The following is a 24,322-nucleotide window of genomic DNA, read 5'->3' on the forward strand; positions in this document are numbered from 1 at the left end:
CTCCTGCTCCATTTCATATGGAAATCAATTCAACAGAATGCAGTCAATTGCTGAACAACTGACTTTGGCTCTTGCTGCCACACACAAAACAGAGAAAAGCCCAAGGGAGTTTGGTATTGGCATGGGTACAAAAGGAGGCAAGAAATAGTGAGTGAGGAATGAAGCTGTACTTCTAATTCTAACTTGAAAAAAACTCGTATAACGTTTTAACACATTTGTAAGGCTAGATTTGGGAGAAAAAAAAGCAACAGAGATGGAGATGTTACACTGCACTTCTGCAGGAGGTCAAATGGTTTTGTTCGCACTGCCTCTGACAAACTGTCACTCAACACAACATGAGCATTGTTAGCCTAAACCTTGCACCCTATGCATCACATAACAGTCTGGGACCTGGGTTGAGACTGCTGTATAATGGGAAAGGATTAGCCCTTCGTTTGAGTCAACTGTGCTAACTTCTGTTCCCCTTTCCAGTACAGCGTTAACGTTGCTCATGGATTTAGACCGGAAAAGGCCGCAGCATCTTTAAGATTTAGCACACACATGCTGGCCAAGGTTTTCTGTGCCTTGTAAAACTTCAACAGCAACCCGCAAGTGTTTTTTTGTAGTGCTATAAAACAAAATTAACTAATAATAGGTTAGGCTCAATGAATGTGAGCAACTGAAAACACCTATTTGAGTTAGTAGGGGGAAATGTTAATTAGTCAACCCCATATCCCCCTGTACTAGATCACGTGTGTGACACGTTGAACATCTTGTTCATCCTAGTTAATTGTATGTATTTTTTCTAAATAAATCACGCTTGTTTTTCACAAGATCCTGAATGACCAAGGTTGTTTGGCAAATGATTGAGGTTTGAAAGGCATTTAGCCCCAATATTCAAGCAATTAACCTGCAAAAACATGTTTTGAATGGCCACAATCAAATCAAATTGTATCAGTCACATACACATATTTAGCAGATGTTATTGCGGGTGTAGCGAAATGCTTGCCACCAAGTCCAGTTCATTTTGTTACCTATTATTGTAACATTAAATCACCCTACAAGTGTGTCACACTAACCATTATTTCAACACAGGCGTTTTACAACACTTTTAAAGCCTCTTGATAATCAGCCACAAAAGACTGTCTGTCACACATTAAATGATCATCAAGTTGAGCCACATTAGCTTTTTTTAAATTACATTTAACCTTTATTTAACTAGGCAAGTCAGTTAAGAACAAATTCTTATTTACAATGACGGGCTACCGGGGAACAGTGGGTTAACTGCCTTGTTCAGGGGCAGAATGACAGATTTTTACCTTGTCGGCTTGGGGATTCAATCCAACAACCTTGCGGGTTTCTGTCCCAACGCGCTAACCACTAGGCTACCTGCTGCCCCAGCTTTGGAGAAACTTTGACAGGGCAAAAATGAGTGTGAACACTATCCCTGGAGGACCCAGTGGAAATTAGGCTCAATGGATTAGAGAAAGTAACCTGTCCTCCAAGCCCCTTTTTGTCATTTCCTCTCAAACGCATGCTGGATAAATCTGGATTAAATCAACCATTCCTGCCTCAACAAGTGCCATGATGCAAAACTGCAGAAGATGCAGGATGTGCATGAGGCCTGTTGCTAGTCGATGCAGTTAAAACGTGGTATATACTGAAACAGACGACTTTGATTACCTGTTGACTTCGATGTCTTTTTAAACTACGATGACACAAAATATTTTGGTACACCATTGTTAATTTCTAAGGGACAAGCCTCCAAATTACTAACATGAAAACGCTGGCAAAGCCCTGATTTGATTCAATATTATAATTAATTCTGGCGAAGACCATGCTCATAGCCTCGGCTTGTAGAGATCACTTCTATATTATGGACTAAAAAATGCCACTGGATAATTTCAATTATTACATTTGATTGAGATATGTGTTTTTTATTTATTTTTAAATGTTGTCATACTTTCTTATTTTGTATTGCCTTGGAATGTACAGTAGCCTTTATAGTGCAATGCAGCTATAAAAAATAAATAAAGAAGAAACATACAGCCTATTTAGCCTGGGATGGTTCCATGTGAGGTTGTAAGAACTTTCCCCTTGAAGTTTACATACACTCTTTTGCCTGTTGTTGCTTAGGTAGAAATAGTCACTTTCAGCAGCAGCAGCAGCTGCAGCGTAATTAGTTGCTTGATTCACACTAAGGAGATTACATACTAAGGGTTGAGCAAAAAGAAAGCAGATTACAATTTGAGCAGTAGGGTATAGGCTACTCTAGTATGCAAGAGACAAAGATAACAGTATTCCAGATCTATCAAACAAGGTGTATGACTAGTTTCTACAACATTTTAAGGAAAATGGGTCCTTGAATTAAGGCTATATAATTAGTTATCATCTATAGAGGTTTGTACTAGGCAAGCCGTTGAGTTCCTCTGAATAATATTTGTACCAGTAGCTTGCAGTCCACACAGATTGTCTGCAAGTCACATGCTCACTTCTGTTACCTAGCAACGACAAAGCTCAGGCAAAAGTTCTCCAAGAGAGATCTTCAAATCGGTCTGAGGCAGGCTTTGTGCTCAATACAAGCTTTAATAATGTTTAGAGTGGAATAGTTTTGTTAATAAGTCAAATATTGTAAATTAAATTAAATTAATTCTGTATTTATTGGTTGCAAAAAATATATGTGTAGTGCTGGGGAAATAACTGGCCAAGGAGTTGGTAAGATTTGACTAAATAAATTCAGATTTTTTTATATAGAAAGTGCACATTACTTGATAAAAATATAAATTTATGTTTTGTCACATACACTGAACAGGTGCAGTGAAATGTGTTGTTTTACAGGTCAGCCGTAGTAGTACTGTGGCCCTGTAGCAAAATAGGGTTAAATGTCTTGCTTACGGGCACATCAACAGATTTGTCACCTTGTTGGCTTAGGTATTCGAACCAGAGACCTTTCAGTTACTTACTGGCCCAATGCTCTAACCGCTAGTGCCTATCACTTAAAATTGGCCAAGCATTGTACAAACATGGCTAAATAGCTTGTTTTTGATTTATAGATAGCCAAATTAGATGATTGTTTGTCTATCAACATCTTAGCTGAGTAAAATATGTCTTCAAAAAACAACCCCAATAACTACAAATCAGGCCACTCTACCAGATAGGGGTTATTGGTGTCTATGTACAAGTGGTTGACATTTTCTCATCAAGGGCAGATATAGGCTACACAAACAACTATCAGCAGGTTCACAATGAAGTGATGAGTTTAGGATACTCTTACCTTGTGAATGACAGCGGAAAGTACAGAAAATCAATATAACAACAAGTTTTGCAAGTACTGCTCTCCACATTCTGATGCTGGGTCCCGGCTGGTCCGTCCAGCTCCTCATGAAGCCGGGCAGATGGAGGTGCTCTAGGGACTGAGATGCTGTTGCTTGCCTCTCTCTTTTTTGTCCCGCTAGTTGATGTAAAGGGGCGTACACAAAGCCAGAGACGGTCGCTCCCCCAACCCTGGCCCTGCTGATAAAACCCTTAAACCGCGCGCCCTGGAATCTGCATAATTCCATTGCCCGGGGTGTCTCATCTACACGTGATTTGACATTGCGTTGTCCATCAGACAGCTAGGTAGGCCCTAATGGGGGCAACATTAATGAAATAATAACGCAGCATTTTGTTGTTTAAACATCTATAATAATTACTCTCGATGTAAATCAAAACAACATGGTTTAGCCTAAAATAGCCCATTCGCAAATAATTCCCTGGAAACCTTTATTTTTTACAATGCTGAATTGAAAGATGTATGTCCTAGGTCTTAAACATGTATTTATTTACTGTTTATCTATTTACTATTTATTTAGTAGCCTATTTGATTAACTCAGCAGCAGGCAAATAAGAAACACAACTGTTGCTCTTCTTCTACCATGCTCACATGATCTTTCACATCCAGTGAATGATGTCTAAAATGAATAAGACAATTATTTGTCATAAAAGTACAAATAAACGAATCAATTATAGGTTATGTTGTTGCCAGAGCATCGTTGAATGTTATTTTTTGTTCTGACTGAAAGGACTCAACGTTATTCAGCTTCAGGGTGACCTTGGTGTGTTGGTACGGGAATACACCGGGGTCAAGGCTCGCCTCAATTACATGGGGGGCACTGGGGCAGGATCATCATTTCAAGGCCCAGATCATGATAAATGGCCCCAAAAAAAAGCTGTAAAATGAGATGAAATCGACTAATCAATAAATATAGGCCTGCAAATTGGATCACTATTTAATCCTGCAAATGACTGCCTAATAAGCACATACTTTAGGTCTACAAGCAAGGTTTCACCCAATAAGTCAATTGAATGTCCCAAAATGGTTTGATTTGAAATATAAACTGTGCCTCAAGCCTTGCACTTTCGCTCCTTTTCGTAAAAAAATCAGGTTTTGATGCGCTGGGTATCATGCAAAGCCTAATACATTTGATTGTTTTTTTACTCCTCGATATCTATCTATTTGTTTACATTGCTTTTAAATATTGGTGTTACGGAAATAACGAAGGATTTGGGTCTGGGACCATGTTTGCGAGCCACTTTAGATGGGCCTCACGTTTCGATGTGTAGCATGCAAACCCACTTATGAGAGGCGCAGCAGCCCCATCATGTGGTGCAGAGGAGGAAATTCCACCTGCGGCGCACCGTCTAATGTTTCATCTGCAACACTTCCGAACAATGCAACATAGGATTCCCTTTTCCATTTCCCTTGTGCATTTGTGTCGAGCTGTATAATTCCGTGGCTCATGTCTTTTGGCACAAGCCAATTAGCCAAATAAATACATACAAAATCAACTACGTTATTTATAAATGTAACAATTCTAGTCAAACATGATTAATGTTGGTGTGTGCCACCGCTCACTAAGAAATGGTGCGAGGAAATGTAAAGATGGGAGGGGAGAAAATGGTTTCCGGTAGGCAACTGCAATGACAGTTGCCAGTAGCAACAGCTGAAACTTTGCGGCTCTCCGACAAGACCCGTTGTAAAAGACTCGTTGAAGTAGTAGCGTTAAGTGAACGATACTGATTTACGCATCTTGAAGCTCGTATACCTATTTCTAAAGGCAAGTCGACATGGCATCACCCCACAGAAGTCCAAAAGACTTAAGGAAGATGATAAGAGAGACCAAACAGGTAAGAAACGTTACCAGGTTATTATAATTTCAAGAAACGTCGACGTCCGACTCTGCCAGATACAAGCTACTGTAGCTAGCTAGCTAACGTTAACCATCTAATTTACTCGTCAACATTAGCAGTAAAGCACGCTTTGTTTTGCATTATTTAGCCACCTGTGTGTGTGGATATCTGAAGTCCGCATGGCCAATCTTATGGGAATATACGTTTAATTTCCTTCGAATTAAAACAAGATTGCATTGCAATGAATAATGTATAGCTAGCTAATTGACTGACAGACTGATTATCTGCTGTTCACTTGCTCCAGGTTGCTTGCACCTGCAGACGGTATATGTTTGCTACAATGTTACAAATGATTGGAAGCAAATAGTTTTCTCGTGGAACTTGAGTCTCAGTGGAAGTAAAATGTTGCAATGTTGGTGACAGCAGGGATGCGAGGTTGGAAGGAAACTTTGGTTTGGGAGGGGTCAACATAACATTTTGGTTCGTGTAAAATGCATGTGGTGCAACTCTACATGGTAGTTGGGGTTCTTGGATGATCGGCTGGATGTGCCACAGAGAGTCGAGTAGACATGGTCGTCACTAGTTACCACGCCTATTAAAACAATATTCTTCTTAAAATGGGATTTTAAAGGTAGCCTTAACGCGAACCACACGGGTAACCTCATGCCTAACCTTAAATGAAGACCAAAACGCAGATTGTTACGATATAGACCATTTTATTTTCCACCATAATTTGCAAATAAAATCATAATTTGCAAATATGATTTTTTTTCTAATTTTGTCTGTCATAGTTGAAGTGTACCTATGATGAAAATTACAGGCCTCATCTTTTTAAGTGGGAGAACTTGCACAATTGGTGGCTGACTAAATACTTTTTTGCCCCACTGTACATTTCACATGACTTATTTTTCTCCTCCAGGACATGGACGATGTCCACAAGTCTTTGGAGAAACTGCGTGGCCTTTCCCTGGAGGAGAGGACAGAGTCAGGGATGCTGCGGTCAAGGATAGACGAACAATCGAGTTTGATTTGCATTTTGAAACAAAGAGCAGACGACATGCTTCTTCGTTGTCAGGCTCTGGAGAGGATCAACTCTGAGTTAGAAGACCTGAGAGCAGACGTACAGACCGAACTTGACAAGGAAAAGAAGAGATCCATGCAGTTAGAGCAAAGGTTTATGGATCTGGCAGCCAACCATCAGGAGCTGATACATTTCAAGGACGAGTACAAAAGACAGAATGCCAAACTAAAACAGGAGAACGAACGACTTCAGGAAGAGAACGAGAAACTTTTCTCTAAAGACTTACAAGACAAAGAAGCAGTTGTTTTGAAACTAACACAAGAACTGAGAGACCTTGCTGAGCAACATAGAAGTCTTGATAATGAATATCAGTAAGAATGTACCATTTGTTTTTATATTTACATTTATGGCTGCATTTAGTGAATGTAGACGGACTTCATCCGATTGTTCAATGTAGGAGTGTTATAACAATAGGTATATATTTTTTCCCAACAGGGGAAAAACAACTGGGTTCAAGACCAAACTTAAAGGGCTCATGGATCTCCATCATACTAAGGAGGCGTCCTTACAAGGTGAATTGCATGATGCTCAAAGACAGCTGAGCAATGCAGTGGAGATGTGCACAGGTGAGTTTGGCTGTATAATTCGGTTTCCCAAAACATCTGTCCTAAAAGACAAATATGACCACTTTTCTGATGTCTCTTGACCAGAACTTGATCAACAGCTTAAAAAAGCAAGAGAAAATGATTCATTGAAAGGGACAGAGATGCAGAAAAAAATGGAGGTCTTGGCCAAGGAAAAAGACAAATTCTTGGATCTCTCGATGCAAAGGGGGAAACTAATACAGGTAATGCATAACATCATTTTTTAAAACAGAATGGCAGTTTTAACTACACATGGAAGCAGTTAATCTAATTCATAATATTTCTGCCTTTTGAAAGGATAAACAGGTGGAAATCCAGCAGTTGGAGACAAAAAGGCAAGAGGTGGAAAAAAACAGGGCTGCTGCAGAAGAAAGGTATATAATGGTTTAAAGGCCCAGTGCAGTCAAAAATGTGATTGCCTGTGTTTTTTATATATATATATATATTTCCACACTATGAAGTTATATTACTGTGAAAATTATGATGATGCCCGTTTAGTGTAAGAGCTGTTTTGGTGGGATGGAGTTTTGGCCTGCTTGGTGACATCACTAGGTGGTAAATTAGTTCAAAAGAATAGAACAATAAGAGTGTTCCAAATCTCTCCCCTCTCATGCCACTCCCAGACAGTCCTAGTAAAATTCTTACTTACGAAATTGCTCTTGCTAAGAAGCTATTTGTGGTTCTTTTTGATGATTTTGATTGAAAACAATCACAGTAAGGTACTTCATTTTTACCCAGAAATGATTTGATATTGAGATTTTTTTTAAACGGCTGCACTGGGCCTTTAAAATGCAGTCCAATAGTGGCACATATAATGTACAGTCTGTATATTAAATCTGTCTCTGCTTTAGGTTTGAAAGAGAGGCAGCTATGGTGAACACTAATTTGAAAGTCAAAGAACTCCAGCATGCTCTTGATCAGTCTGTGAACACTTGCAACAAGCTGAAGAAGGTTAGTTGAAATGTGGAAAAAAACAATGATGTATATAAAACCTGGATTGCTAATGCTATGTATTGGCGATTGAGAGGCTTTGAAGACACCGGTCGGCCATATTGCACTCCCCAGTCCTCCATAGCAAGGAATCAATGGAATTCTACAGTATTTCAATTAAATGTATGAAGGACAAAATTACATATATTTATGTATTTTTTGTTGTAGTGGGGACAGTACAATTAGTCATCTCTTAAATGTATACTTTAAATAAAATGTTTTTCAATTTGTTTCTATTTTATGTTTATTTCATAAAATATAATTTAAAAGTATCCATTAAGGTGTCTGTAATAGAATACATGTGACAAAAACGAATGTAGACATTAATAAATGCATTTCTATAGCTTCCAAAATATTTTTGTACAATGTTGGGGGAGTGCCAAGATGGAGGCACGGTGTCTTCAACACACCACCGTCTAATTAGTCATCTAGTGTATATATAAATCATTGGGATAAACTGACATTGCAAAATTGCAAAAGAGCTGCTATAGAAGTTCTATCATGCTCAATTGTATACAATTATTTCATAGGATTTTGAAGCATATAAAAACCACAGCACCGACCTACTTGAAAAGGAAAAGGAGTTAAATGCCAAACTGCGCCATATGATTGGCTAAGACTACCTACCATTCCATCCACCCATTCACTGATGTAATAAGATAAGAGTATGAATTTGCTTCTTTCCCAGGCCCACCCATGGCTGTGCCCATGCACAGTCATGTGAAATCCATAGATTATGGCCTAATGAATTACTTTCAATTGACAGATTTCCTTATATGAACTGTAACCCAGTAAAATCATTGAAACTGTTGCATGTTGAGTTTGTTTTTGTTCGGTGTATTTACATTGTGTGCACATGCTTCATGTGATAGAAATCTGAACATACTACCTGCGCTTTGAAAATTTTGATTAATTATAATTTCCTGTAGATATATTGTTTTGAATTCATTCCTACATAATGACTAACCATGCAGACAACTAGTAGAGAAAGTTCAAATGTAATTTTATCCAACATCCATTTCAAACACAAACACTGAAATGTCCCAGACGGTGGATTTAGAAATTCTTCCGTTTGGTCCCCAGGCAAGTGTGGAGAGAGCGCCTGGGGCTCTGCTGAATGCTTTTAGGGTATTAAACCCTGGCTTAAGAGCTTGCAGAGCCCCGGTGCAGCAGCGTCAGAACCCAACATGGTGAATATGGCTGAAAGTTTAAAAGAGATGGTGCACTGTAACTTGTGATAATTCTGGCTTAGTTTACATCTCTATCAGAAGAGGGCAGTACAGGCTTTGTGTGTGTGTGTGTTTTTTATTTTATTTATTTTTTTACCCCTTTTTCGTTGTATCCAATTGTTGTAGTAGCTATCTTGTCTCATCGCTACAACTCCCGTACGGGCTCGGGACAGACGAATGTTGAAAGTCATGCGTCCTCCGATACACAACCCAACCAAGCCGCACTGCTTCTTAACACAGCGTGCATCCAACCCGGAAGCCAGCCGCACCAATGCGCCGGAGGAAACACCGTGCACCCGGCCACCTTGGTTAGCGCACACTGCACCCAGCCCGCCACAGGAGTCGCTGGTGCGCGATGAGACTAGGACACCCCTACCGACCAAGCCCTCCCTAACCCGGGCGACGCTAGGCGCTAGGCCAATTGTGCGTCGCCCCAAGGACCTCCCGGTCGCGGCCGGTTACGACAGAGCCTGGGCGCGAACCCAGGGACTCTGATGGCACAGCTGGCGCTGCAGTACAGCAAAAGAGCTGTACCACCCACTGCGCCACCCGGGAGGCTTGTGTGTGTGCTTTTGACCATTGGAACGTTGTTATTTATCAGGCTTGAACTTGAACGTGTTGATGTTACCTGGCTAATTATTCTCATGATAAATTATTGACAACTATATGCATTTGAAGTCTGAAGTTTACCGACACCTTAGCCAAATGTATTTAAACTCAGTTTCCCACAATTCCTGACATTTAATCCTAGTAAAACATTCCCTGTTTTAGGTCAGTTAGGATCACCACTTAATTTTAAGAATGTGAAATATCAAAACAATAGTAGAGAGAGATTTTATTTCAGCTTTTATTTCTTTCATCACATTCCCAGTGGGTCAGAAGTTTATATACAGTCATGGCTAAAAGTTTTGAGAATGACACATGTTAATTTCCACAAAGTTTGCTGCTTCAGTGTCTTTAGATATTTTTGTCAGATGTTATTATGGAATACTGAAATATAATTACAATCATTTCTTAAGTGTCAAAGGCTTTTATTGACAATTACATGAAGTTGATGCAAAGAGTCAATATTTGCAGTGTTGACCCTTCTTTTTCAAGACCTCTGCAATCCGCCCTGGCATGCTGTCAATTAACTTCTGGGCCACATCCTGACTGATGGCAGCCCATTCTTGAATAATCAAATGCTTGGAGTTTGTTAGAATTTGTGGGTTTTTGTTTGTCCACTCGCCTCTTGAGGGTTAACCACACATTCTCAATGGGATTATGGTCTGGGGAATTTCCTGGCCATGGACCCAAAATATCAATGTTTTGTTGCCCGAGCCACTTAGTTATCACTTTTGCCTTATGGCAAGGTGCTCCATAATGCTGATAAGGGCATTGTTCGTCACCAAACCGTTCCTGGATGGTTGGGAGAAATTGCTCTCTAAGGATCTGTTGGTAACATTTTTTATTCATGGCTGTTTTTAGGCAAAATTGTGAGTGAGCCCACTCCCTTGGCTGAGAAGCAACCCCACACATGAATGGTCTCAGGATGCTTTACTGTTGGCATGACATAGGACTGATGGTAGTGCTCAAAGTTGAAAAGTAGATGTCCTAACCGACTTGCCAAAACTATAGTTTGTTAACAATACATTTTTGGAGTGGTTGAAAAACTAGTTTTAAGGACTCCAACCCAAGTGTATATAAACTTCTGACTTCAACTGTAGTAACTGCTATTATAGGAGTTATTTTGTCATCACATTTCTTAGAAAAACACACACAGAACGAGAGAGAGAGCTTTTGACCATTGGAACGTTGTTATATCAGGCTTGATTATGTTGTTACCTGTACCTAATTCTTTGCATGATAAATTATTGACAGCTATTAACCTAAAAAAGGTTGGGATTACAAAACAACTCCTACAATAAGCAGTAAGAACTGAATGTCAAATGTCATGTTGCGCCAGAAGAATATCCTCTGGCCTTCTCCCACTTTTCAGTATATGCTAAACTGATTTGCAGTTCTAAGTATATTTTCTATAGGGCGGCAGGTAGCCTAGTGGTTAGAGCGTTGGACTAGTAACCGAAAGGTTGCAAGATCAAATCCCCGAGCTGACAAGGTAAAAATCTGTCATTCTCCCCCTGAACAAGGCAGTTAACCCACAGTTCCTAGGCCGTCATTGAAAATAAGAATTTGTTCTTAACTGACATGCCTAGTTAAATAAAATAAAAAATTAAAAAGCCTGGTAGTATATGACATACATTACACTGTGTTCCTGACACTTATGATTTGTAAATCACACCTCAGTGCTTGTTAATTTTGATAAATTAGGCCTGTACTGCAAGTAATAGTTACTGCAGCTGTGTCTGTAAACTTTCTCTGTTCTAAGCCTTACTCTACCTGAATTCCATTTGTGAGTGTTTGGGTCAGGGAACTTTGCAGACATCCCTGCAGGTTATGCTGTTTTATGGGCAGGATTCGTTAAAGTTGAAAATAGGTGCAGACAAATAAGAAACGTGACGAAAAAGAACACAGCATTATCTTATGTTGTGTTACCTAAAACAAGTGTTAAATCTGTTTACACCACGTGTGATCTAATTGGCTTGTTCTGCTGGATCTGTTTCACACATTGAAGATGAAGCCATTACAAGCTTCAACAATCAATGATAGTGGCCCCTTTCTTGACATTTTAACAAGTGAAATGCAAGATGACAGCCATCTGACTTACTCATACCAGGGTCATCCTAAGCGGGATATAAACTCAGCCAGAAAATAAACGTCCTCTCACTGTCAACTGTGTTTATTTTCAGCAAACTTAACGTGTGTAAATATTTGTATGAACATAACAAGATTCAACAACTGAGACATAAACTGAAATGGGGTAACAACCTGTCTTGCAGTAAATCACGCACAGAACGAGCAGTATGGCTGGTGGCATTGTCATGCTGGCGGGTCATGTCAGGATGAGCCTGCAGGAAGGGTACCACATGAGGGAGGAGGATGTCTTCCCTGTAACGCACAGCGTTGAGATTGCTTGCAATGACAACAAGCTCAGTCCGATGATGCTGTGACACGCCCCAGACCATGATGGACCTTACAACAGGCAAACAAGCCCTCCGCCCAGCCTCTCATCCTATTGCGGACAGTCTGAGCACTGATGGAGGGATTGTGCGTTCCTGGTGTAACTCGGGCAGTTGCTGTTGCCATCCTGTACCTGTCCTGCAGGTGTGATGTTCGGATGTACCGATCCTGTGCAGGTATTGTTACACGTGATCTGCCACTGCGAGGATAATCAGCTGTCCATCATGTTTCCCTGTGGCGCTGTCTTGGGTGTCTCACAGTACGGACATTGCAATTTATTGCCCTGGCCACATCGGCAGTCCTCATGCCTCCTTGCAGCATGCCTAAGGCACATTCACGCAGATGAGCAGGGACCCTGGGCATCTTTCTTTTTGTGTTTTTAAGAGTCAGTAGAAAGGCCTCTTTACTGTCCTAAGTTTTCATAACTGTGACCTTAATTGCCTACCATCTGTAAGCTGTTAGTGTCTTAATGACCGTTCCACAGGTGTATGTTCATTAATTGTTTATGATTCATTGAACAAGCATGGGAAACGGTGTTTAACCCCTTTACAATGAAGATCTGAGCTGTTCTTGCCATAATATGGACTTTTACCAAATAGAGCTATCTTCTGTATACCACCCCTACCTTGTCACAATACAACTTGGCTGAAACGCATTAAGAAGGAAAGAAATTCAACAAATTAACTTTTAACAAGGCACACCTGTTCATTGAAATGCATTCCATGTGACTATCTCATGAATCTGGTTGAGAGAATGCCAAGAGTGTGCAAAGCTGTCATAATGGCAAAGGGTGGCTACTTTGAAGAATCTCAAATATAAAATATATTTAGATTTAACACTTTTTTGGTTTCTACATGATTCCGTATGTGTTATTTCATAGTTCTGATGTTTTCACTATTATGCTACAATGTAGAAAATAGTCCAAATAAAGGAAAACCCTTGAATAAGTAGGTGTGTCCAAACTTTTGACTGATACTGTAAATCAAGCAAGTATTTTTATATTCCACAAGTATTATCAGATCAACTGTTTTGTATATATATTTATCAGATACAAGTTACAAATGCTGGTAAACACTCATACATATTTTTTTTTTATCACACAGGTAGTGTACTGGGCCTTTACTAGTACTGTGTTGGATTTTTAGGCAAGTCAGTTAAGAACATTCTTATTTACAGTGACGGCCTACCCCAGCCAAACCTTTACCCGGACAACGCTGAGCCAATTGTGCGCCACCCTATGGGACTCCCAATCATGGCTGGTTGTGATACAGCCTGGAATCGAACCAGGGTCTGTAGGGACGCCTCTAGTATTGAGATATAGTGCCCAATCGGGAACCCCCATATAGATGTCATCAGTGCAGGCACAAAAAAATCACAGCGTCCCAAACTACTTCCCACAGCTATGCAAACACAATTTAAAGCTGCAATATGTAACTTTTCGGGCGATCAGACCAAATTCACAGAAATGTGAGTTATTGACCTGTCATTCTCATTGAAAACAGGTCTTAGAAGTGGTAGAGCTGTTTATATGTGCACTATTTCTATGCTTCCAGTTTTTAAGTTTCATTCTGTCTTTTACTTTCGGTTTTGAACACCAGCTTCAAACAGCTGTAAATACAATGTTTTTGGTTATGGAAAATATATTTCAGAGCAGTTTAGATGATACAATGTTAATCTACACCAGGGGTGTCAAACTCATTCCTTGGAGAGCCTGGTGTCTGCGGGTTTTGGGTTTTTCCTTTCAATTAAGACCTAGACAACCAGGTGAGGGGAGTTCATCACTAATTAGTGACCTTAATTCATCAATCAAGTACAAGGTAGGAGCGAAAACCCACAGATACTTGGCCCTCCGTGGAATGAGTTTGACACGTGCTCTACACTATACTTGCTTGTTTTGTCATGAGGTTTTACTTATTGTCTCTAGACAGCACCACTGAATCATTTTCAATTTTGAAACTGCCCTCGAGAGTATAATACGTAATAATACGTTTTGCCCTGCCGGCAAATTGTTTTATTTGGTCGAAGGTCATGCTTAAACGGATAAACTGTAAAGGGAAATAAAGGGCTACGGTTTACACTTTTTTGTTTGTTATTTCATGAAATGTTGCACCCAACACACTCATCCAACATATTACTACTTTACTCAAACATTATCTACATTTTTCTCTCTTAGCGAGAGGATTATAGATCTAACGTAATTGGAATATATCTACAACTTTTTCTACATTTCAATTTTTTTTATCAACTTACCACAAAATCGTTTTGTTGAAATATCTCAAAGTTGTGATGACACAGAGGAAATTTTTGTTGTTGAGCAAGAGCAGTGGCAGCCAGGGAAAGTGTTGGGGAAATAATTTGGTGATATCTTGTGGTCTATATGTGAATTATGGGGGGGGGGGGGGGGGCAGTTACCCCCTAGTACCCTACAGCTCATTCTTTACATCATTTCGAACTCAAGTTTTTTGTTGTTCTGATTTATTTGACAATTTTAAAACATAGTACAACCACACGTGGAAACAGTACAATGCCATTCAAATCATTGAGGATGACACAAAAAAGTTTTAAAACGTATTTCCATTGTGGTCCTCATGAAAGTGCATGAAAACAAAATATACACAAAATTATAGCATGAAAACAAAACATCTCAAATACATCTCATCAATAGGAGGAAACCGTAAAAGGAATGAAATAGATTACCATGTAATGCTCATTGAAAACAATTATACTTTCTTTAAGTCTGTGCAGTTTTAAAGTATTTTGCCCATAAACCATTTCTTAAGGTTTATCTTAAAATACCCTAGCATAGGAATGGATTTTAAATCGTTTGTTACACCGTTCCATTCCTCTGCACCAGTGTTAAGGAAATAGCTTTTTCCAGCCATGCTTCTATCGCGCAGCGGTCTGATATTGGCAACACTGCCTCTGGTGTGATGGCTACGAGAGTTTCTAATGAAATGAAAATAACCAGACAGGTAACTGGGGGAAAGGTCATGTATAACTTTAAAAACCATCAACAGTTTGATCTACCCCACTACGCTATATCGTATATAACCAACCTTGCTTGTCACCAGGACGGGCACCACTGGAATACCCCTGACATAACATAATCAATACCGGGATAAGACGGACAGCTATGTGATAGAATTAATAAGAAATAGGTAACACAGGCCGTTGTAAAGAATGACCTACTCCTACGGCTATGCACTTGTAGAAGGGATGATAGTGTGGGCATGTAGGGCCTAAAGCAGTGTTACTCACTATTTTTTGTAAGGGGGCCACTTTGGGTTGAGACAATCATTCAGAGGGCCGCACAGATCTTTAATTTGTTGTACTTTTTATTCCAATATTATCAAATGCAATTGAGTTGATGTACAGCACATCACAAATATATACATACACACATTAAATAGGCTGCATCACATGTATAAGACCCATATTAAGGGTTACCTCAGTAGTTGGATGAGCGAAAATGTCCCTTCTGCTCCTTGACTGAGTTCATTCTAAATGTATAGTCTGTTGTTGCTATCCTTGTAAGGCAATCCAGGTGTGCAGTGATCAGTCAGTTTCTATGTTTTTGTTTCACAATTTTCATTGTTGAAAATGTTGCTTCAAATAAATAAGTGCTGACAGATACATTGCTTCAGAAGTGGATACTCTGTGTCTGACACAAGGCTCCAGAAATGGGTAACACCTGATCTTAGTTCACCTTGCAATGTGTCATTTGCCTGCAGCTCCACTATCTCACTCTCTATTCCAGCACGGTCAGGACAGAGGGCTATGATGAAGGGTCAGAGATGATACTGGTACATGAAAGGGGTTCTCAATGAAGTACATGATATCCTTGAATCTTGACTCAAACTCCAACTTCAACTCTTCCAACACACGCACAAATACATCATAGCTAAAATGTTGCAGTATGTCTGGGTTGGATGTGGTGACTGCTCTTGAGTTTTGGGAAATGAACAAACGGGTATGAACAGTGTGTTGATTTTTATTTTGAAACGCTGTGATCACACGTAGCATTTTGCCCAGAGTTTTAGCTTTCCCTTGGAGCTGGAGATTCACAGTGTTCAGGTGGAAGGTGATGTCAGTTTTTATTTTATTTTTAATTTTTTTAAATGTCACAGATTTGAGAGAGGAGAAAGAGAAATCTTTTCAAAACTCTGCCACGAGACAGCCATCGCACTTCATTGTGAAATATCAAGTTGCCGTATTCTGTCTGGTATTCCTCCAGCAACTTGTCGGAATTGCCAGTGATTCAGTGCCCTCGCAGGATTAATGTTCAACACACGCACGACTTGCTGCATCACATTCTGTAAGTCACAGTCTTCAAATTTCGCCACAAGTGCTTCCCGATGGGTAACAGGACATGGTAATGTAGCACAGCTCATTGGGGGAAAAAATGTCAAGTGTGGTGTTATATGGAGGGTGTAAAGACTTAAGCACTGTAGGATACAGGCGCTCAGGCATCCATCATTAGTGAGGAATGGAGGAGACCGCATTTGCCAGCTCACAAACTAGACCACTGTCAGAAATCATGGGCAATACGGAGAAACTGGATCTGAGGGCAGTCAATGGCACTGAAATTCCTTTTCTGGGTTGGGTGGACATTTGTTTTAGTTTGCTTGATCCCAAGTTGATGTCATTACAGGGACATAATTGAGGGTTTCTATATTAGTCACACATGAAAGACTGGATAAACCAATCATTGGGTTTAATGTAGTTGAATAAATAGTCCAAACAAAAAGTAAAAATGAGCCCTCACAGCTGATGTATACAGTAAAGAGCCAGTTTTAATGTCACATGCACAAACAAGTACAGTGAAATGCCTTTCTTGCAAGCTCCAAACCCAACAATGTGGTAATCAATAACAATGTAATACTAAAAATAGCATAAGGTAGAACAAAAACACACAATAAATAGAAATAAGAAGAACATGAGAAAGTAAGTAAGCATACTATATACTGTACAGGGTCAGTCAGTTCCAGTAGCATATTTACAGTGTGCATGGATACTGGAGTGATGGAGGTAGATAAGGGTAAGGTGACTAGGCATCGGGATATATGAAAAGCAGAGCAGTGTATATGATGATTGTATGTGAGTGGGTGTGTGTGTGTAGAGTCAGTATAAATGTATGTGAATATTATGCGTGTGTGAGCAAATGATGGAGTGATAGTTTGTGTGTGTGTTGGAGTGTCAGTGTGCCTGAGTGTGTAGGGCTTTGTGAGTGTGCATAATGACAGTGCAAGAATCAAAGCAAAATACAAGGGTCAACTCAGTCCGTGTAGCCATTTTGTTAGGTATTTAGCAATCTTATGGATTGGGCATAAAATATGCTAAGAAATGCACTTAAGCTAGGACAGGATGAGGCAAAGACTACTCAAACTGCTTCAGCACTCAGAGTACACTGAGGAATGCTTGCTTACAGCAGGCAGATGTGACATTGTAATTCCAGGTAGGAAAACAAAATGGATTCCTCCCTGTCTCCCAAGAGAGGCCCCCTTCAATGATGAGCTGTAAAAATAAAGGCCGGCCCTTTCAACCTGATTGGCCTGCAGTCCTGTCAATCACCCTTCAAGCTTACACTCATTCCAACCAATCAGGGTGCTTGGACTCACTCCAGGGCTCCACATGCACACCTGATGTTAGATGTGCTTTGCCCTCTGGAGAAAATATGTTTTTTGATGCTGACAGACTTTCACATGCTGTTAGTTAACCAAAGTGCTGTGTCTGTGTGCATGTGGTGGTGACCAAGTGTTCAGTATGGGCGTCAACATCACGTTCTAACCGGACAGCACTATAGTGGGCAGAACCAAAACGAATCAGCACTTAAGTACATAGCGGGCTCAGAAGCCAACCGCTCAGACTGGACATTATTTCATGGTCCTAGTTCTGGGGCCTGGACCTAGAAAGTCAGGTAGTGAAACATGAAAGCGCCCATCTCGAAAAGTTGACATTGCAGTAGTGAATACTACCAAACATGACATTACCTTACCAAGACAAACACTGCTAAGGGTATTACAGAGAATGGTAGAGTGTCACCCTGTTCCGGTGCCCAGTAGAGAAAAGGTTATTTTAGCACAGGTTCATGACAGAGCCCCACCGGAGCCTGGCCCTGAAACAGGTTACACAGAGTTGTGGGAGCCACCTGTAGATGAACAGCACTTGAACCAAGAACAACACACGTTAATCAAACCGATGTTCAGAGAGGAAGCAGACATTTTTTTATAAAGATGACATGGACATAGGGTACATTGAAAATCTCCAAATGGAGATAACATTGACTGATAACATACCAGTGGCAAAGAGATACAATGGTGTGCCACGCCCCTTGTATGCTGAGGAGAAAGGTCACCTCCAGGGGCTTACGCATCACCTCTGGTCTATGAGGTACAGAAAAGGATGGGAGTATAAGACTTTGTGTTGATTACAGGGGATTGAACACGTAGACTGTTCTGGACATGCATCCCATACCCTGTATACAGGAAACACTCAATAGTTTGGGAGGAAACTCGTGGTTTTCAGTTTTAGATCAAGGAAAGGCATACCACCATGGCCATGAGGACTCCAGAAAATGCATTGGCTTCAGCACTCCTTATATGAATGGAACATAATTCCCTTTGGCCTATCAAACAGTCCCTCTGCCTTCCAATGAAGCATGGAGGAAAGTTTAGAGGGCGTAAGAAAGATAATCTGTATCCCATATTTGGATGATGTTCTTATTTTTAGTCAGTCATTTGAACAACATGTGGAAGATGTCCATCAGGTACTCAGGGCTGATAAGTGTGACCCTTTTCAAGAATGAGGTCCGTTATTTGTTCTTGGTTCAAGTGCTGTTCATCTACAGGTGGCTCCCACAACTCTGTGTAACCTGTTTCAGGGCCAGGCTCCGGTGGGGCTCTGTCATGAACATGTGCTAAAAAATAGCTTCCAATACTCTACTCAGCAAACTGGTTGCAGTTTATCACAGTGCCATCCGTTTTGTTACTAAAGCACCTTATACCAGCCACCACTGCGACCTGTATGCTCTAGTCGGCTGGCCCTCGCTACATATTCGTCGCCAGACCCACTGGCTCCAGGTCATCTACAAGTCCATGCTAAATAAAGCTCCGCCTTATCTTAGTTCACTGCTCACGATGGCAACACCCACCCGTAGCACGCGCTCCAGCAGGTGTATCTCACTGATCATCCCTAAAGCCAACACCCCATTTGGCCGCCTTTCCTTCCAGTTCTCTGCTGCCTGTGACTGGAACGAATTGCAAAAATCGCTGAAGTTGGAGACTTTTATCTCCCTCACCAACTTCAAACATCTGCTATCTGAGCAGCTAACCGATCGCTGCAGCTGTACATAGTCTATCGGTAAATAGCCAACCCAATTTTACCTACCTCATCCCCATACTGTTTATATTTATTTACTTTTCTGCTCTTTTGCACACCAGTATCTCTACCTGTACATGACCATCGGATCATTTATCACTCCAGTGTTAATCTGCAAAATTGTAATTATTCGCCTACCTCCTCATGCCTTTTGCACACAATGTATATAGACTCTCTTTTTTTCTACTGTGTTATTGACTTGTTAATTGTTTACTCCATGTGTAACTCTGTGTTGTCTGTTCACACTGCTATGCTTTATCTTGGCCAGGTCGCAGTTGCAAATGAGAACTTGTTCTCAACTAGCCTACCTGGTTAAATAAAGGTGAAATAAAATAAATAAAAATAAAAAATATTTATGAATTTTGTTTTGGGCTGAGGGTTACTGAATGGATGTTAAAGAAATTGGAGCAGTGCAAGAACTGGTAAACAGGCCACCAACAAGGTACTACAGTGGTTATATACAGAACTTTTCACAACATGCAACTTGTCTCTATGACTTACTAGCAGTGAAGTCGGAGAACCCAGTATCCAAGAAGCGAAGGACCAAGATTACTATACAGTCGGAACAAGCTACACCTCACCTGAAAGTGAGATGGGAGGACGCTCACCAGAGAGCATTAGAACATTTGGTGAAAATGCTATGTCTGGCGCAAACCCAACACCTCTCATCACCCCGAAAAACATGCCACCACCATGCTTTACTGTGGGGATGTTTTTCATTGGCAGGGACTGGGAAACTGGTCAGAAAATAAGGAAAAATGGTGCTAAAAACAGATAAATTCTTGAGGGAAACCTGTTTCACTCTTCCAGAGATTTGAGACTGGGACAGAGGTTCCCCTTCCAGCAGGACAATGACCCTAAGCATACTGCTAAAGCAACACTCGAGTGGTTTAAGGGGAAACATTTAAACGTCTTGGAATGGCCTAGTCAAAGCCCAGACCTCAATCCAATTGAGAATCTGTGGTATGATTTAAAGCTTGCTGTATACCAGTGGAACCCAAACAACTTGAAGGAGCTGGAGCAGTTTTGCCTTGAAGAATGGGCAAAAATCCCAGTGGCTAGATTTGCCAAGCTTATAGAAACATACCCCCAGAGACTTGCATCTGTAATTGCTGCAAACGGTGGCTCTACAAAGTATTGACTTTGGGGGGGGGGGGGGGGGGGGGGGTGGGGGGTGAATAGTTATGCACGCTCAAGTCTTATTTCTTGTTTGTTTCACAATAAAAAATATTTTGCATCTTGAAAGTGGTAGGCATGATGTGTAAATCAAATGATACAAACTCCCCCCCAAAAACATTTTAATTCCAGGTTGTAAGGCAGCAAAATAGGAAAAATGCCAAGGGTGGTGAATACTTTCGCAAGCCTCTTTATGTACAGTATCTACAGAAAGACTGAATGTTATCGGTGGGTGGCAGAGCTGTCTGACTTCAATCTCACACGGAATTATCGTCCTAGAAAGGTAAACACTGATGCAGACTTTCTGTCACGTTCTCCTTTGCATGCTGAACATTACATGAATGAATGCACAGAGAAACACTCACCCAAGACAGTAAAAGCAACAATCAGTAATGTTCAGACACAACAGCATGACTGTGTAACTTGGATATCCACGGTCACACTAAGGCTATCAGTGCAAGAGGAGCTGTCTCATGCAGGCTCAGTTAAATGATGCAACTGTATCGAGGGTCTTGGAACTGAAAAGGCAAAGGACAGGCAATTCAGAAGAAGTCCGTAAGAGCCACCTCCGCGTGCTCTGGTCCCGAGGCATCGGACGCACTCTCTGTGTCTGTCCCTCCCCGACATGTGCGCCTTACACTTGACGCATCTGTTTTATTCTGGCAGGGGATGTCAATCTCGACCTGAGGAGAAAAAAATCTTTAAAAACAAAAAACCCCAGAAGGAATCCCTCTGGTACCCTCACTCAAAGGTTAAGAAAACTGTTTGAGTGTCATTGGGAAGGCAATTATAATATAATTACTTCAGAATCCTGAGTCTCCTGCAGGAGCGACGTGTTTATTAGCTAGCTAGAAGAACCGTTAGCAAGGAGTGGCTAGCAAGCTAGCTGACTTAGGATACTAAACAGACCGACATCGAATAAATCTAAAATAAAATCTAAAATATAATGTTCACCGCTCGGTCGACGGCGTAGACTGTCCGAAGTTGAGCAATTTAGACAAAAAATATGTAAAGATTAATTTAATGATGAGTAGAATGGTGGCTTTCGATAAACAGTGGTGGCTGAATAAAGCAAGAGTGACACTCTTGGTCAGGGCAGTGCGCATTATACCCTCAGTGGCGGGACAATACGTGTCATTATTCGGTGGGACCAATCACTGCCTGCCTGGCCAAGACGGGACTTGGGTGGTTTCAAAGTTTAACATTATTCAGTGGTGCTTATAGCAGGGTTCCCCAACTGGTGGGCGGAATTTAGCCTGTGAGGGGTTTCATTTTTTCTGAGGATTTGTTTTATATATTGGAGAAAAAAAAATTGGGGAAAAAAAGACTGTAAAAACACCAGGACATTGTCTCCAAGGGATTTTAATTTTGGAAATCTGTATGCCCACGCATAATAGAGAGGCACATGTGATCGTATACAAATGGATGCAAAGTTTGAAATTGTTATGTTTTAGTCAAATGTTATATCTCTTTGGAATTCTTGTGGTCAATTTGCAGTCTACAAATTAGGGTTGGGCGGTATCCAGGTTTTTATATCGTCATACAGTCCTTCTCTTATCCCGGGATTTACAGTTTTATTGGCTTAGTACCCAAGTGGTGCCAAAAAAACATAAAAAGCCCATTGGATGTCTATGGGGCGGCAGGGTAGCCTAGTGGTTAGAGCGTTGGACTAGTAACCGGAAGGTTGCAAGTTCAAACTCCTGAGCTGACAAGGTACATTGAAAATAAGAATTTGTTCTTAACTGACTTGCCTGGTAAAATAAAAAATATTACCAGAATGCTAACAAAATTAGCACAAGTAATAGTGACTTTTCATGGAGGCTGCTAGCTACATATGGTAATAAGAGCAAACAAAAACTGTAAAAATTGCCAAGACAGGCAACCCAGCTCTTAAAGTTATATATATATATAGGAGCTACCGAATGTCATTTTTGATCAGTTTGGACATTTATAATGTGGAGTCTAGAGTCACTAGGGCATAAGGCAACAGGTCTGCCTGCTCTGCTTGGAGAAGTTGGGGAGAAGCAGACAACCAAGCATGGAGAGGAGAAAGAACGCAGGGAAATCAAAAGATAGCAGTGGCAGCTGTACAGACAACTCACCCAAAGGGCTTTGACTTCTCAAACACGGCATAACACTAACACAATGTGATGATGCCCATGTCACCTTATTATTTCAGCCACTTAGATAACTAGCCAGTTAAATTTAGGGGTCGCAGAATTCTTAGTTTTTCTTAGTTTTTCACACAGGAATTCAATGCATAAGAAATATCTTGCTGCATTTTGTAAACGTAGATCTAAAATGCTTCTAATTGTAATTTCTGCTCGACAGCAGACACATTTTGTGCTTCAGTTGCATTTCTCCAATCAGATTGGAATTCACAGAGGGGCATTCTATCAGCAGACAGCGCTCTGTGATGTGTAGCTACTTTTCTCCAGTACTTTTCTTGGTGTATCCAGCCTACTTTTTTCCAGTAAAATGCAAGATTAACTTAGTAAATGTAGCTGGCTACATTCCTTCTATGATAAACATTAGTAATATTGGCCATGCATCACTTTCTGCAAAAAATACCTTAATTTTTCATTGTAAGCTCATTGTAAGCTCTATACAGCACTAAAATCGAATCGTACTAATCAAATCAAATTTATTTATATAGCCCTTCATACATTCATGATATCTCAACGTGCTGTACAGAAACCCAGCCTAAAACCCCAAACAGCAAGCAATTCAGGTGTAGAAGCACGGTGGCTAGGAAAAACTCCCTAGAAAGGCCGAAACCTAGGAAGAAACCTAGAGAGGAACCAGGCTATGTGAGGTGGCCAGTCATCTTCTGGCTGTGCCGGGTGAAGATTATAACAGAACATGGCCAAGATGTTCAAATGTTCATAAATGACCAGCATGGTCAAATAATAATAATCACAGGCAGAACAGTTGAAACTGGAGCAGCAGCACGGCCAGGTGGACTGGGGACAGCAAGGAGCCATCATGCCAGGTAGTCCTGAGGCATGGATACATTTTCCTGCATCATTTTTGGACAGAAAGTTTCTGATTTTTGCAATGTTACGTAGATGGAAAAAAGCTGTCCTTGAAACAGTCTTGATATATTCTTCAAAAGAGAGATCAGGGTCCAGAGTAACGCCGGTGTCCTTCACAGTTTTATTTGAGACGACTGTACAACCATTAAGATTAATTGTCAGATTCAACAGAAGATCTCTTTGTTTCTTGAGACCTAGAACAAGCATCTCTGTTTTGTCCGAGTTTAAAAGTAGAAAGTTTGCAGCCATCCACTTCCTTATGTCTGAAACACATGCTTCTAGCGAGGGCAAACAGACTACGAAGGGAAGCACAGCCGCGAGCTGCCCAGTGACACGAACCTACATTACCAAACAAGCTCAAATACTTCTATGCTCGCTTCAAGGCAAGTAACACAAAAAAATGCATGAGAGCATGAGTTCCAGACGACTGTGTGATCACGCTCTCCGTAGCCGACGTGAGTAAGACCTTTAAACAGGCCGGCCTCCTGGGTGGCACAGTGGTCTAGGGCACTGTCTAGGGCATTGCAGTCTCTGTGCCACCAGAGACTCTGTGTTCACGCCCAGGCTCTGTCACAGCCGGCCACGACCGGAAGGTCTGTGGGGTGATACACAATTGGCCTAGCGTTGTCTGGGTTAGGGAGG

General features: G+C 40.8%; 2 protein-coding genes across 6 annotated transcripts in view; one reads left to right on the top strand and one right to left on the bottom strand.

Annotated features, from left to right (window-relative positions):
- Window positions 1-3,406, bottom strand: part of lrp2a (low density lipoprotein receptor-related protein 2a) — a 73,438-nt gene extending 70,032 nt beyond the window's left edge. For all 5 annotated transcript variants that reach the window (XM_031806040.1, XM_031806038.1, XM_031806039.1 and 2 more), the window contains exon 1: window positions 3,254-3,406. In XM_031806040.1, the coding sequence (XP_031661900.1) occupies window positions 3,254-3,362 (109 nt within the window). In that variant the 5' untranslated portion in view covers window positions 3,363-3,406. The remainder of the gene's footprint in view (window positions 1-3,253) is intronic.
- A 1,472-nt stretch (window positions 3,407-4,878) lies between these two features.
- zgc:172182 (coiled-coil domain-containing protein 89) lies at window positions 4,879-9,104 on the top strand. The gene is made up of 7 exons (XM_020462032.2): window positions 4,879-5,145; window positions 6,068-6,540; window positions 6,665-6,795; window positions 6,880-7,016; window positions 7,111-7,187; window positions 7,665-7,764; window positions 8,334-9,104. The coding sequence occupies exons 1-7, from the start codon at window positions 5,086-5,088 to the stop codon at window positions 8,418-8,420; spliced, it is 1,065 nt and encodes a 354-aa protein (XP_020317621.1). The 5' UTR covers window positions 4,879-5,085; the 3' UTR covers window positions 8,421-9,104.
- The last annotated feature ends 15,218 nt before the right edge of the window (window positions 9,105-24,322 follow it).

The sequence above is a fragment of the Oncorhynchus kisutch genome, linkage group LG26 (assembly GCF_002021735.2).
Source record: "Oncorhynchus kisutch isolate 150728-3 linkage group LG26, Okis_V2, whole genome shotgun sequence".
Taxonomy (NCBI): Eukaryota; Metazoa; Chordata; class Actinopteri; order Salmoniformes; family Salmonidae; genus Oncorhynchus; species Oncorhynchus kisutch.